The sequence below is a fragment of the Auxenochlorella protothecoides genome, assembly GCF_000733215.1.
Source record: "Auxenochlorella protothecoides strain 0710 unplaced genomic scaffold scaffold11, whole genome shotgun sequence".
In the NCBI taxonomy this organism is placed as follows: Eukaryota; Viridiplantae; Chlorophyta; class Trebouxiophyceae; order Chlorellales; family Chlorellaceae; genus Auxenochlorella; species Auxenochlorella protothecoides.
In genome coordinates this window covers 2,943-18,000 of record NW_011934438.1, presented here as the reverse complement: position 1 = coordinate 18,000, position 15,058 = coordinate 2,943, and the positions used below count along the sequence as shown (strand labels likewise).

Sequence of the window (15,058 nt, the reverse complement as noted above, 5' to 3'; positions counted from 1 at the left end):
AAAGTTGGTACACCAGTCAGCGGGACTTGAGTGAGTTGTAGTGCCCATGCAGAATATTTCCTGCACGGCATGCCAACCTGGCACCCAACAGAGAAGCTATATTCTGGAGGCGGGCCTTTAGGTTTTTCCAGCCCCCATTCTTTGTATCAGCATCTTGGTCTGTCATTTGGAGTTGAATGTACCCAAGCACGCGTGACCAGGCGTGCGCCAGGTTACCCTCTCGGATATTCGATCTCATGGCATGGTCTCCTGAGGTCCAAGGGACACACTATATTCTGGATGATGAGATTTAGGCAAACCCTCACTATGCACACTGTAGTGGGTCTTACTATGTACAATAGACACTTATAGCACATGGTAACAGGGCATTCACACCAGTCTATTTGCCCATCCAGAATATACACCCCCCCATGCCATACCAACCTGGCCTCCTGCAGGCACACTATATTCTGGGCGTCCATGGTAAGGACTTGATGTAGTCTGCAAACCCTCACATCACAAGGCATAAATTTAATGCATGGATGCCACGCGCTTGCACAACACTTCACACCACACAGGTGACCATCTTGAATATCTGCTACCGTGGCTACCCCTCCTAGAAGGTATATTCTGGACTCGAGGTGCAATGAAGACCGAGGGCTTCACTACTAGCAAACCCGCTGATGTAACACATTTCCAGGTGTTTGCGCTCCAACACAAGGTGCAAAATGTGCATTTGCATCCTTTCCAGAATATCCGTGCCCACCCCCCCTGACCCATGCCAGGAGCGTGGAATATATTCTGGATGGACATTGTTGGAATGTTCCAACTCTTCGTGCTTACAATAATACGTATGAGGATGATAACGGAGGCACGGTGCTTGCTTAAAAGACAATCTAATAGCTCCAGCCGCCTCTCCAGAATATCTGCCCACATCAACCATGGCGGCCGCCAGGTCCAAGCCCAGATATTCTGGATGGCATTATAGAGGCTCCGAACAGTCAAGCGCCGGCACGAGCATCGACGTAGAACTAATGCTGAGTCGTGGGACGGCGCACCGTGAAAGGAGAAGCGTCAAACTCCCTGACGGGATGTGGGAGGGCGGCGGCGCCGACACCGAACTTGGGCAGAGGACGGATATTCTGAATTCTCACCTGCATGTGGCCGACACGCTCAGGGCGACACCTAAGAGCTCCAGTACATACCCTGCATCGATGATACAGAGGACGCGGGGGGGGTGTGGGACTGGATGTCACTGGCAGCAACTGTGGCCAGCGCAGCGCCCCAGGTCTCTGACACCCACCCACCCACCCCTTCCCAAGAGACCCCTCCTCCTGGCAAGGCGACGGTCAGGCTGCATTACATGACAGATTTTCAACAAATACAAAAGTACATCAATACAGAGGATACATTCCAGCATCCCAGGTGCCAGCAGCCCCCCGCCGGCGCTCCACGCCCGTCGCTCATCCGTCCTGGTCGCTGTCCGTGGTGATCGAATCCCAGTCGCTCTCCGGGCCACTGGAGACCCCACCGTCGGACCAGTCGTCGAAGGGCAGGCGGGGGAGCCGCGCGCGAAGGTCGGCATGCATCCAGTCGTTGAGCCGCAGGCGGACGGCGGACAGCGCGAGGTAGCGCTCCGAGCGCTGGCGCAGGAGGCAGCACCCGCCCAGGTCGCAGCACCGCTCCAGGTAAAACGGCAGCCCCCTGAACCCCAGCGGACCCTGAGGTCGCGTCTCCTGGGGACCCTCGCGGAAGACATACACGGCCACGCGCGGCAGCGTGCGCTGCGACGGCGCGTAGCGGGAGATGGGGAACCACACGCTGCGCCGCGCACGCATGGCCGCGGCAAAGGCACCTGCGAAGAGGGCCTTCGCGTTCAGGGGCCGGCGCCGGCCGGCGGTGCCCTGCCGCCGTCGCGCGACCTCTGCGTGCTGGACCCTCAACAGGCCGGCGGCCAGCTGGGCCAGCAGCATGTGTGCCACGCCCGGCTCGTTCCGCCCCGGCTGCTCGCGGTACTGTGACATGGCTTTGAGGGACATCTCGTACAGCACCCCGCCGACCTGCCGCATGGGGAGGGAGGGACGACAGGTGAGGCCGGCGGCCGCGCGCGTCGGGATTGCGCGCCTCTGCCCTCCCTTCTTCCACCCCACCCCCCCAAACGCACACACACACACACACACCTCGACGGCGTTGAGCCTGCCCGGCTCGGGCCCGCGCTGCCAGAAGCAGCGCGGGCCCGAGCCGGGACTGTGCTGCCGGGCGGCCGACTGCTCGGCGATGGCGTGACGGGCCTTGCCCCTCATGGCGTCCCCAGCCACGGGATCGGCCAGCATGTCCCACGCGGAGTCGCCGCGCAAGTAGCCGACCCACGCCCCGCCGGGCCGCGCCGCGCTCGCCAGCTCGCCTCGGCCCCGCCCCTCCACCCCGCCGGCCTGCAGGTACACCAGCTGCCGCAGGCGGGGTACCTTCCAGTCGAGGGGCTCGTGGCCGTCCTGCAGCCGGGCGAGGAGCGAGGGCGGCGCTGGGACGGGTGGTGGCGCGGGGGCGGTGGGGGAAGGGGGGGCACCGATCCTCCGCGACCCGAGAACACACTCCCCTGACCCCAGCTCCCACGCCTGACCCCACCCACCCACCCACCCACCCTCCCCAAACACGCTAGACCCTCAACCCACCCAACACACTCACGTATGGATGCGCCTCCGGTAGCACGTCGGGGTCGTGGCCGCGAAAGGTTAGGAGGTCCATGTGCACGATGGTGTGCTCGCGCGTATTTGTCAGGGCCTCGTACGCATACAGCTTCAGGATCGGCGCAAGGCACCGGGACAGTTCATGGGCTTGGAGCGGCCACATCTCATCCACAGGAAACTGTGCGCACGGGGGGGGGGGAGAGGGTGGAGGGACCGGCGCGCGTCTGCGCCGCCCGCACTCGGCCCAAGACGCGGGCGCAGGCCCGCGCGCTGGCGCGCCCAGGTGCGACCACCCACCCCATCCCACCCCATTGCACCGCCCGTGACTCACCGCCTGCACAAGCAGCTCTGCGACAGAGGCGAGCAGGACGCGCGCGGAGCCTTTGCTGCGCTGGACCCTGCGTACCACCAGGTGCATTTGGCGGCGGAGGTTTTTGAGGGGTGTCAGACCGCGGACAGCTTCGTGGCCCAGCAGCACCTTGACCCGGAACGCGTCCAGGCAGGGCGCGCCCAGCTGCCCCGTGCGCTCGGCGATGGTGCGCCAGTTGGTGGCGTGCCAGCGCTCCAGGTTGGCGTTCAGCACCACCGTCATGGCGCCCATCCCCCGGTAGAAGTGCTCCGCCACGCCGTGCGGCATCGGGAAGGGCCGCGGTCGCTCGACCAGCTGCGGGCGACGGGGAGGCAGGGGTTTCGGCAAGGGACGGGGTGGGGTGGGGTGGGAGGGAGGGGGAGGGCCGGCGCACGCACACAACACGCGGCGCGGCGCTCAGAGCACGACACACGGCACGGCACCCGACCATTAGAACCCCCCCAAAAAAAAACAAAAGATCCCCCCCCCCTCTCACCATGTCGTGCGCGGCCTTCCACTGCTTGGCATAAGCCCACCAAATCTGGAGCATGTCGGCCCAGGGCACGCAGCGCAGCTTGGTGCAGTCCAGCGCGCGGATGCGCTCGTTCACCGCGACCAGTGCGTTGGCGGCGCACTGCCGCAGGGTGAGCTGCGGGGGCACGCCACCGGTGCCGGACTGCGCGCGGAGCGGGATGCCTAGCTCCACGCGCAGCGGGTTTCCCTCCCGCGACATCAGCCCCAGCGCGGTGAACAGCTTGTTGACGACCACCTCGCCGCGCTTGTGCATCGTGCCCGGGACCACGCAGTGCGCGTTGGCGCCATAGGCCACCAGGGTGGAGATGGCCTCGTGCACCGCCGAGCCGTTGATGATGGGCTGCGTCTTCTTCACGTGGGCCGGCATGCCGTTGTAGATTATGAACTGCACCGAGTCGCCGCGGTAGCTGGAGGCCAGCGCGGCCCACTCCCTCCCGTGTCTCAGCACCTTGCGGCGGTGGCGGCCGACGAGGAAGTCGCAGACCCCCTCCGGCATCGGCGTGCGCCGCCTGGCCACAGGGGAGGTGGCGGCCCACACCTCGGAGGCCGGCGTCTGGCCCTCCACGCCCACGCCCAGCACCTTGCTGCCGCCCCAGTTGTAGAGGTTGGCGCGGCAGCCCCGGAACTGGCTCCGGGCCAGGCCGTCGGGCAGGAGCAGGGCCAGCCCGGCGCGCTGCATGTAGCGGGGCTCCAGGAAGCGCGCCGCGGGCATGCCGCGCAGGTCCAGCCTCTCCACATCGGCCCGGCAGAAGAGCCACTGCCCCAGGTCGTCCTTGCGCGTGACCCCCAGTTGCAGGTCGGCGCCGATCCAGAGGGCCCCGTACACGTCCGCGGCATCGGTGTCCAACTCCAGGTACTGGCCGAGGATGGCGTGCGCCTCGCCCACGGCCTGATCCTTGGTGGGGTCGTTGGCATGGTTCTCGTGCTGCGTGCACCGCAGCGGGCGGTGCCGCCGCTCGCACAGCGAGCGGCGCCTGAAGAAGCTCAGGACCAGCAGGCGGCAGTGGGTGGGCCACAGCTGGCGCACCTCCTCCCGCACCACCTCCGACTCGGGCGCCAGCACGTGCTCCAGGACCCGGTCGTCCTGCATGACGTCGGCAAAGCGCCGGAGCTCGTGCCGGCCGTACAGCTTGTTGCCGGAGCCCGGGATGTAGCACGCGCGCTCCGGCCGGGTGTGCAGCGAGTTGCGCATGTGCTGCGTGTTGCTGGGGGTGACCGACCCGCCGGTGTTGCCTGCCGCCACGTGGGACCCCAGGTCGGCGGCGGGGCCGTCGCTGAGGCAGTAGCGCAGCACGGCGAAGAGCACGCGGAACGCCCCCTCCGACGCCGCCGTGTCCACGTACAGGAACACCTGGTCGCTCGTCTCGCCCCCGCTCAGCGACCCCAGCAGCGCGCTCGGCCCGAAGTCGGCGGCGCGGCCCGCCCGCTTGCGCAGCTTGCGGATGCGGGGGCCCGGGTCCAGGGACAGCAGCTCGGTCTCGCCCGGCGCACGGTGGGAGTAGACCTTCAGGTTGGCGGGGATGCCGGACGGCGCCTCCCTGGACTCCGACACCGGCGCCAGGCACTTCAGGTGCCCTAACCCTAACCCTAACCCTTGGTGGGGTCGTTGGCATGGTTCTCGTGCTGCGTGCACCGCAGCGGGCGGTGCCGCCGCTCGCACAGCGAGCGGCGCCTGAAGAAGCTCAGGACCAGCAGGCGGCAGTGGGTGGGCCACAGCTGGCGCACCTCCTCCCGCACCACCTCCGACTCGGGCGCCAGCACGTGCTCCAGGACCCGGTCGTCCTGCATGACGTCGGCAAAGCGCCGGAGCTCGTGCCGGCCGTACAGCTTGTTGCCGGAGCCCGGGATGTAGCACGCGCGCTCCGGCCGGGTGTGCAGCGAGTTGCGCATGTGCTGCGTGTTGCTGGGGGTGACCGACCCGCCGGTGTTGCCTGCCGCCACGTGGGACCCCAGGTCGGCGGCGGGGCCGTCGCTGAGGCAGTAGCGCAGCACGGCGAAGAGCACGCGGAACGCCCCCTCCGACGCCGCCGTGTCCACGTACAGGAACACCTGGTCGCTCGTCTCGCCCCCGCTCAGCGACCCCAGCAGCGCGCTCGGCCCGAAGTCGGCGGCGCGGCCCGCCCGCTTGCGCAGCTTGCGGATGCGGGGGCCCGGGTCCAGGGACAGCAGCTCGGTCTCGCCCGGCGCACGGTGGGAGTAGACCTTCAGGTTGGCGGGGATGCCGGACGGCGCCTCCCTGGACTCCGACACCGGCGCCAGGCACTTCAGGTGCCGGCGCAGGCTGTCCACCAAGGGGCCGGTCCAGACAAAGGTGTCCATGTCCAGCATGTCGTCCACCAGCAGGTGCCTGGGGACCTCGCTGCCCCCCAGCACGTGCCCATCCCAGCCCGTCAGGAAGGGCGCGTCGCGCAGGTCGCCCGGGTCGGCGAGCGCCGCCCGCCGCAGCCACTCGGTGGTGGTGACGGAGGCGACGTCGTCGCTGCCGCGGATGTCGCAGGCCCGCCGGTGCTGATTCCGGACGACGTACTCGCTCACCTCCGACAGCACGCCCGCGTCGCGCCACAGTGGCCTGTGGTCTTCTCTGGCGTAGCGTGGGTGGGTGGCGGGGACGGTCCACCCCCACATGCCCCGGCCATTGACCTTCCGGTACACGCGACCAGCACCCTCAGTGTCCCAGTCCGTGTCCGAGGAGGCGGTGGAGAACTCCCCCTCGCCGTCCACGCCTGGCGGGAGCCGAGCCCGCTCGGCCGGCTGCCGCTCGAGACGGCCCGGCCGCCCCCGCAGCCGCCCGGTGGGGCGGTGGGCGCGCCGCTGGGTCAGCAGCGCGGGCCGCCCCGCCTCGCGCCGGAACGCGCGCACGGCGCGGGGGTCGGGCGGCCCCGCCGGCGGCCCCTCGCCCCGCGCCGCCGGGGGGGCGGCCGGGGTGTTTGCCTCGTCCTCGCCCCGGCCATCGGGCGGGGTCCGCGCCGCGCCGACCTGCTCCCCGGGCGGCCCTGCAGCGAGCCAGTGTTGCGGTGGCGGGGTTGGTTTAGACACCGGGACGGTGAGTTGCCAGACCCCACTCACCCCCCTGAGGGCCGCGCCGGTCTCCCCCCCGCCCCGCCGTGCCCCACCACCGACGAGGGCGTGCAGGCACGCCGGCGCACGCACACACAGGCCTGTTGCACACGCGCGCGAGGCGGTTGCTGGACCCGGGCACGCACCGAGCGACTCCGTGGCACGGGAGGACCTGGACGCCGCGGAGGAGACGCTGAGGAGCACCACCGGGGCGGAGGGGGCCGGCCCGGTGGCGCGGTGCCAGAACCGGGTGGGCCCGTACGGCACGCCCCGGGGCCAGAGCGCGTTGTAGTGGCCACTCGCCCCGTCGTAGTGCAAGAACTCGACAAACACCTGTCGCACGCGCGTGCCTGGCGGGGCGCCGGAGAGGTAGGTGTCGAGGCGGACAGGTGCCCTGCCCGCCGGCCTGCCGAGGTTGCGGACAAAGCACAAGATGTCCACCTGCGGGGACGGGGCGAGAGGTGGGGGCCAGCGGGTTCACAGCCCGGGGCAGAGAGGACACCCCGACGCGCACGGGCGCCGCCGTGCTGGCTCCTTCCCCGAGGCAGGCGGCCCGCACTCCGCCCGCCCTGAAGCACGTGCACACCCAGACACGCTCCCGCGCGACCCTACCCGGAAGCACTTGGCGGCCTCCGCGACAAACTCCGACGGCGTCCACACGCCCAGGGAGGGGCTGCCCATCAGCCACAGATAGTCCTCGAGGGTGCGGCCCGCCGGATCTCCCACGGGCCCTATGCACTCCCGGGCCTGCTGGGGCTGCAGGTGGTCCCACATCCCGCTGTGCCGGAAGACGCTGAGGAACTCGCTGCCCCGCTCTCCGTCGCCCTGGCAGGCGGCGCGGATGTGATCGCACACCTGCGGGGGTGGGGCGGAAGAAGGAGGTCTGCCAAGATGGTGGGGTGGGTGTGGGAGGGAGGGCCGTGCCGCGCGCGTGCCGACACGCCCCGAGAGCGCTCGCCCCCACAACACCCACCCACCCCCCACCCACCCCACCATCACCTGTCGCCGCAGTTGGGCCTGGCGCGTGTTCATCATCTCCAGGTACTCGGGGGCCCTAAGCCCCTCTCTCGTAGGATCCTTTCCATGGGCGAGCGAATGGAAGTCCTGCGCGTGTAGATGCGCACTGAGCGCGTACAAGAAGCAATTACCTGGGGAGACAGGGGGGGGTGGGGGGGGACACGGTGAGCATGGGGGTTGACGGCACGGCCAGTGCAAGGACGCGTGCCGGTGCCGACCGTGCGACCCCGCCGCCCATGGGCCCAAGCGGACGGGCAACTCCCGGCCCACCCCAACCCCACCCCCGACGACAACACCCCTCCCCCAAACCCCACCCCCCCGCTTCCCAATACAAACATTCCAAGCCAACATACCGTCCCCGCTGACCTCGACGCTGTCCATGCGCTCATACCCCAGGCTCTCGTAGTCGACATCGTTGACCAGGCCGGCGGCGCGGACTGCCTCGGGGGGGCTGGCCGCCCTGACCAGGGTCCTCGACCCCGCGTAGCACCCCGGTTCGAGGCCCGGCACAAAGGGCAGCGGCAGCTCTGCGGGGGGGGAGGGCGAGCGCGGGCGGAGGGGTGCACCCTGCGCGCGCGAGCGGGGCGCACGCCCGGTGAAGGGGTAGGGGTTGGGGTGCCCAAGGTTGTACGCCATCGCCAGGTCCATCTCCCGGCTGGATGGGATCGGCAGCCCCGCCGGGTCCCACAGGGCAGGCCCGGCCTCGCGCCCCGGCGAGGGCGGGACGCACTCGGCCTCCTCGCCCCAGTATCCTGAGGGGGGCCGGGGGCGGGGGCGGTCAGCAGGCGGCGGCACAAGCCCGGACTCCAGCGGCCACCTGCGCGCCACACCCAGCCCGGCGCCTGCGGGGAGCGCCCTCCCACTGCCGCGGCACCGCGCACTCACCATCGCCGTATTCGATTGGGTGGGCGTAGTCGGCGTCGAGGCCGGTCCGAAAGGGCGCCCCCCCCTCCGGCACTGGTGTGGACACGATCGTCATTGGGGCCAAAGGTCCGTGCTGCCACGGGAGCAGCGTCACGCCCAACCCCAGGACCCCGACCCACGCCGGGTCCGGCGCTCCCGGGAGGGGAACCGCGGCGACCTCCTCGGGCTGGGCCTCTGCGCGCACATGGGAGGGCGGGGGGCGGTGTGGTGAGCCGCGGCCGGCGCGATGGCAGGGGTGGGGCTGGCCGGCGCGACGGGGCCGGGACGCCCATGCACAGCCCGAGGTCCCCTGGCCCGCGCCCACCCCCGGTCACCCGCGGACCCACCCGGCAACCCACCCGGCTGCCCCGGGGCAGGTACCGTGTCAGCAACGGGCGGGGCGGGCTCCACGACCCTCGGACTCACCGCCCCGGCCGGCGCGCCACGCGGACCCCCCGCCGACCCCGCCCGCCGCGGGCTCGTGGACGGGGAGGCGGGGGCACGCGGCGCGGGCCCCGCCGCCGCCGTGCTGCCGGGCGGCGGCGGGGTGGGCTGGGACTGTGGCCCGTGTAGCACGCGGCTGTGGGGCGGCGTGCGCGTCGCCTGCGTCTCGGGGCCGGGCAGCCCAGAGCGCGTCGCCTCGGCGGGACCCGCCCGAGAGTCGGGCGGCTGGCCGGGGCCCGCCTCCTCGACGGGGGGGGTGAGCAGGGGGGTCACCGGCGACACGCCGCCTGTCGGGGTGGGGTGGGGAGGGGGTCCGAGACCGGGGGTCAGGCGGCGGGTGGCAGCGCGAGGCCTTGCCCAGCATGGCAGCTGGCCTCTTAACCCCCCGTCACACACACGCTCACACGCTCGCAGGCCCACCCACCTTGGACGCCGGCGGCGGCGGGCTGCGAACCAGGCTCGGGCTGCTGGCTTGCCGTGGTGCCGGCGGCGGTGGCGTCGGCCTTGCCCTTGCCGCGGGGCGGCGGGTCGGGGACGCGCGGTGGGGTGGGCTGAGGTGCCGGCCCCGACCCAGAGGGCGTGGCGCCAAAGTCTGCGCGGGGTATGGGAGGCGCGCGGCGCGTGGCCCCTTGCTCCACCGCGGCGTGACCAGCACGTGATGCCCCGCCCACCCCGCATCCAGGGGCAGGCATGTCAAGGCGTCGCCCCCGCCAGAAGCTTGGCAACCACCCACCCCACCACCACCCCTCCCCCCGGCCTCCTCCACTCGTCCTCCCGACATCCCGGCGCACTCCTCCCCAGACTCCCCGCCCCCCCCCCCCCTCCCTGAGCAACTCACCCAGCACGCGGGGCAGTGCCCCAGGCAGACGCGGGCGCTTGGTCGGGGATCCCCGGCCGCGCCCCCGCGACGGCACCCCGGCGCTCAGGGGGGGTGCGACGGGCAGCAGGCCCGGCGCTGGCCTCTTGGACGCGATGGCGGCCCTGGCGGGGGGGGCCGGCCCCCGCGCGCTCGAGTCCTCTGGCGGCGGGGACCCAGCCCCGTCGCCGTGCCCGGCTCCCGCCATGCCCGCCGCCAGGCTGGGCCCGGCCGGCGAGGATGCCCCGTCGGCGCTGGGTGCCGGTGCTGGGCCTGCTGGGTGACCCGCCGGCGGGCCGGCAGCAGCTGGCATGGCGGGGCCTGGGGGTGCGGGGGGGGCTGGAGGGCCCGGCGACCCCGGTGGCGAGGAGGAGGGCCCCGGGGCCGGGCGCGGCGAGGCGGGGGGGGACGGCGGGCGCGGCGCGGAGGCGGGGGTGGGGCCTGGCTCCGCTGCGGGCGCCGGGGCTGGGGCCTGGGGGCTGGTCTCCCGCGGCGTCGAGCTGTCCGTGGGCCTCGCCACCCACCTGCCGGTGGTGAGCACCAGTGGGCCACTGCCCCCGCTGCGCGCGGTGGAGGCCGCGGGGCCGGGGGAGGTGGGGCCCGGGTCGGCGGGCGCGGGCTGCTGGGCGGGCCCCGGCCCTCGCACCAGGTAGCGCTGGGCGATGGGTCCCCTGGCCCTCTTGGGTGGGGGGGGTGCCGGCCTGGGGTCCACCTGCTGCACCTCTGCCTGCGGCGCGGGTGCTGGGCCGTGGCGCGGTCTCAGGAGCGGCACGTCCTTGGTCTGCCGCCGGCGCGTGGCTTCGCCCCCCAGGGCTGCACACAGGCATTGGGATGGGAGGAGCAGGGGGCGGGGTTCAGAGCCATGTGCACAGCCTGATGGCGGGACGCTTGGGCCCCTCTTGCTGGTTGGCGCCCCCGCCCCCCTCCACACACACACATACACTAGACGCACCCTCCGCGGCAATGGCCATCTGCAGAGCACGGGTGGTCGCCTTGCCATGGAGGGCCTCGGCGACCCTCTGCACGTCGCTGCGGCCCACAGCCTGCCCCTCGCCCTGGTCGGGGTGTGTGCTGGCGCCCACCATGGCAGCAGCGGGGCCGTGGTCTCCTGCAGGGGGTGGCCCGTCGGCGCCGCCGGGACGGGGCGCGGGCACGGCGACCCGGGCGCCAGGGCTCTGCTGCCGCCCGGTGGAGGCGGGGGGGGTCTGGGAGCCGTGCCCAGAGGCAGGCCCAGGCTGCTGCTCCTCGGCTGGGGCAGCCTCCACCTCCATGGGTGCAGGTGCAGCCTCCTCCACCACTGGCCTGGAGGGGCCAGCCCCCTCCTCCTCCTCCTCCATGGGCCTGGGAGCTGCAGCCCTGCCCCCCTCCATGGTGGCGCCAGCCTCCCCCCCCTCCCTGGTGGCGCCAGCCTCCTCCTCCACAGCTAGGCCAGGCACCAGGGGCAGCCTGGCCCCCTGCACAGAGCCATCCCCCTGCTGGCAGGCAGGCCCCTGCACAGAGCTGGGGCCCTGATCCAGGTAGCTCAGACCCAGGGACTTCAGGTCCCGCCGACCCTTGGTGCTGGCCATGACCACAGGGGGGTCGTTCTTCCCTGCACCATGGGTGGGAGCAGGGGTGCTCAGCAGGGCTGGCCAGCAGGTGGGGGGCGCCTGTGCATACACCAGGCCAGAGGGTGGGAGCTGCCCTCCCCCCCCTACCCCTACCACACACACACACACACACACACACATGCCCCACACCCCACCAGACTCACTCCCTTTTGGGCGACCTCGGTTCTTGGGGGGTGGAGCCTGCATGCCAAGCCCAGCCTCTCCCTCTGGTGCCTGGGGTGCATGGGTGGCCACCAGCCTGGCTCTCATGTCTGCCACAGTTCTCATAGCTGGCAGATCTGGCAGCTCCCCCACCAGGAAAAGCTGCATGGACCTGAGGAAGGCCTCCCGTGGCCCAAGGACATCCCGCAGCTGCAGGAGGGGGGGTGGGGCAGGGTAATGGGCCTGGGCTCAGCCCCTCTGGTGTGATGGCTCACCAGCAAGCAGGCCATGCATGCCAGCCATGCCTGTGGGGAAGGGGGTGCACACTTTGAGCCCCATCCTGCCAGCCCACCCGTTGGGCAGCCCGCTCAGCTCGCTGCTGGTGGCCCTCACCCACAGCCTCCACAATGGCCATATCCCATTCGACCCTGAGCAGCAGGAAGAGGGGAGAGGGGGACGCAGGGATGAAGGTTGGGAAAGGGGGGATTGGGTGTGAGGCTGGGAGGGAGGGGGGGTGGACCCTACACCCTAGTCCTAAGCCCAGCATGCCTACACCTGAGGGGGGCAAGCTGGCCCAACATGACCATGGGATCTGGGCCCGACCCATCCCCAGGGCCCCACCTCCCCTCCCACCCCCCCTGGCCCACCTACCTGAGCTCAGGGGGGTCAGCCACTGCCGCCATCAGGCGCACCACGTACGTCCCCTCCGGTCCGGGGGCACAGAACACAGGGATGTGAGCGATTTTCCTCCGATTCCAGGGCAGTATGCAGGCTGGCTGCTCCCTCCGGAGCAAAGTCCCCTCGTCTCGTTTCTGCAGGCTCCATGCGTGAAAGATCCCCATGAGACTGCGGGATGCGGGGTTGGTAAAGGGGGGGGGGGGGGCGCGCGGGCCGGGGTGTCGGGCATGGAGGCATGGACGAGCGCGATCCGCCCTGCTACGAGCCTTCCCCAGAATCACCGGATCCCAGAAGTGTCCCCTCACACGGGCCCGCGGCGGACCTTAGGGCTCGTCTGTCATTTCTCACAGATCCTGTGATCTTCTCGCAGAAGGTATTGATGGCCGCTCTGGACTCGGGGGGGTAGGTGGCCGGGTCGCACCGCGTCTCGGCCGGCTCGGGGACCCGGAAGCTCGGTGGGGGCATGGTCGCCATGGTTCAGGAAGGTACCATGCCCACAAATTCAGGGGGGGGCCATGAAAGGGATATCCCTGCCGAAACCGTTGGGAATCAAGGGCCCTCAGCCTGGGCTAGCGGTCTCGTCCGAGGGAATCCGGGGGGGGGAAGAAAGTGGAGATGACGTGTACACTGATGCGCCCTTCCCAGACCGAGCCAGTGTCGCGCGAACGAGTTCATTGAGCTGTTTGTTAGCCATTATTAACTTGAAAAGATACAACATATCTTTTTCGAAGCGAGAGAGGCGGCCATCTCGCTCGTGGCCGTCACCCCACCCGGGCGGGCGGGGGGGGGGGGTGGGGGGGGGGGGGGGGGGGGGGGTGCAGGGTCGGGGTGTCGGGCATGGAGGCATGGACGAGCGCGATCCGCCCTGCTACGAGCCTTCCCCAGAATCACCGGATCCCAGAAGTGTCCCCTCACACGGGCCCGCGGCGGACCTTAGGGCTCGTCTGTCATTTCTCACAGATCCCGTGATCTTCTCGCAGAAGGTATTGGTGGCCGCTCTGGACTCGGGGGGGTAGGTGGCCGGGTCGCACCGCGTCTCGGCCGGCTCGGGGACCCGGAAGCTCGGTGGGGGCATGGTCGCCATGGTTCAGGAAGCTACCATGCCCACAAATTCAGGGTGGGGCCATGAAAGGGATATCCCTGCCGAAACCGTTGGGAATCAAGGGCCCTCAGCCTGGGCTAGCGGTCTCGTCCGAGGGAATGATGGCCGCTCTGGACTCGGGGGGGTAGGTGGCCGGGTCGCACCGCGTCTCGGCCGGCTCGGGGACCCGGAAGCTCGGTGGGGGCATGGTCGCCATGGTTCAGGAAGCTACCATGCCCACAAATTCAGGGGGGGGCCATGAAAGGGATATCCCTGCCGAAACCGTTGGGAATCAAGGGCCCTCAGCCTGGGCTAGCGGTCTCGTCCGAGGGAATCCGGGGGGGGGAAGAAAGTGGAGATGACGTGTACACTGATGCGCCCTTCCCAGACCGAGCCAGTGTCGCGCGAACGAGTTCATTGAGCTGTTTGTTAGCCATTACAGACTTGAAAAGATACAACATATCTTTTTCGAAGCGAGAGAGGCGGCCATCTCGCTCGTGGCCGTGCTTGCATCTGGCGACCTGGGAGAGTGGGCATGACCCGGCATTCAGTACTCATGCAGGGGTGCCAGGAAGTGGCAAGGACTCAGACCCAGCAGGTACAGTACAGGGCATCTAAAATATCACAGGGCGCCGCCAATGTCTACCCCTGCTGGGCCCTGCTAGCGGTTTTGCATGTGAAGGCTCCAGCACCTGGGAGTGCCTCGGCCTCTCATGCACACCATGGGCAGGTCTTCGATGCTCAGGGGCAGGAATCGTATTCTTCAGAGTCTATGTTATCAAATGACCCAAAGTGCACTTGGCTTCACCCTGTACTGGTGACTTGGTGGGCGACCAAACTTTGGGGGCAGAGGCCCAAAACTATGATCCCTGCAGACCCGCATGTCCTGCTCCAATGTGCAGTGCTCTCCCAGCCCCCAATCATGCAATACATACCTTGATGACTGGGGAACACAATACAGCTGAGATCAGGCCGAATGACCCCGAATCCAGAAAGTGGTCCCTCTTGGCCCAGAATGCAACGACCCTGGTTTATAGTGCAACCAGGAAAGTGTACACACCTTGCCATCCCGCCATGCCCATGTCCTGCATGCCAACCATACCTGTCCACAAACACTCCCCAACCCAGTTGTACATCACTCTACAGTGCACAAGGTGTGTAGAGCACCCCCTTGGAGGGGTCTCAAGTGCCATGCAGCCTCCAGAGTCACCTGGTGTCATGCTCGGCTGGTGTACTCCTCCCCTCCTGCAGACCTCTGGCGTCACCCCTCACCATTTCCCACTCCTCGAGCCTCAATACACGCGTCATGCCTCCAACAATCCAATGCTGGCGTTATTGTGGGGTGCGAGATCATTCGTGCAGGCTCGCCCACAGCTGGCACCAGGCTGGGAGATGCAGAGGTCCTGCTGGCCAGGGGTGCTAGCCCCTCATGACGAGGTCCCTGGCAGGTCCCAACATCATACACAGACTCTGCAGGTATGATGGAGATGCCATGCCCATCCTTCGGCCTTCTTCCTTCCCTCGATGGTCATCATGCCCGCCGCCACCATGCAGGACGACCACCAGTGCCGACATGGAGTGGCCGACCACCTCATTGCCTCCCCCCCCACTCGTTGATTCTGACTCTGCAGCCAGCCCCATGACCCCATGCATTGATGTTTTGAATGCCCATCAGCCCCCCCCCCCCCCCCTCTCCCCCCCCAAACACACACAAGCACACCA

The 15,058-nt window shown here is 69.2% G+C and overlaps 2 protein-coding genes across 2 annotated transcripts; both read right to left on the bottom strand.

Moving 5' to 3' along the window:
* Positions 1–1,442: 1,442 nt before the first annotated feature.
* On the bottom strand, positions 1,443–2,312 carry F751_0631 (hypothetical protein; the record flags this gene model as incomplete). The annotated part of the gene is made up of 3 exons (XM_011403312.1): positions 1,443–1,847; positions 1,917–2,039; positions 2,160–2,312. The coding sequence occupies 3 exons, from the start codon at positions 2,310–2,312 to the stop codon at positions 1,443–1,445; spliced, it is 681 nt and encodes a 226-aa protein (XP_011401614.1).
* Positions 2,313–2,634: 322 nt separating this feature from the next.
* Positions 2,635–12,729, bottom strand: F751_0630 (hypothetical protein; the record flags this gene model as incomplete). The annotated part of the gene is made up of 14 exons (XM_011403311.1): positions 2,635–2,844; positions 3,124–3,330; positions 3,512–5,113; positions 6,526–6,542; positions 6,753–7,047; positions 7,219–7,461; positions 7,606–7,754; positions 7,977–8,375; positions 8,509–8,713; positions 9,103–9,257; positions 9,395–9,562; positions 10,779–11,417; positions 11,595–11,787; positions 12,604–12,729. 14 exons carry the CDS (start codon positions 12,727–12,729, stop codon positions 2,635–2,637), a joined length of 4,608 nt encoding a protein of 1,535 aa, XP_011401613.1.
* Between the last annotated feature and the right edge of the window lie 2,329 nt (positions 12,730–15,058).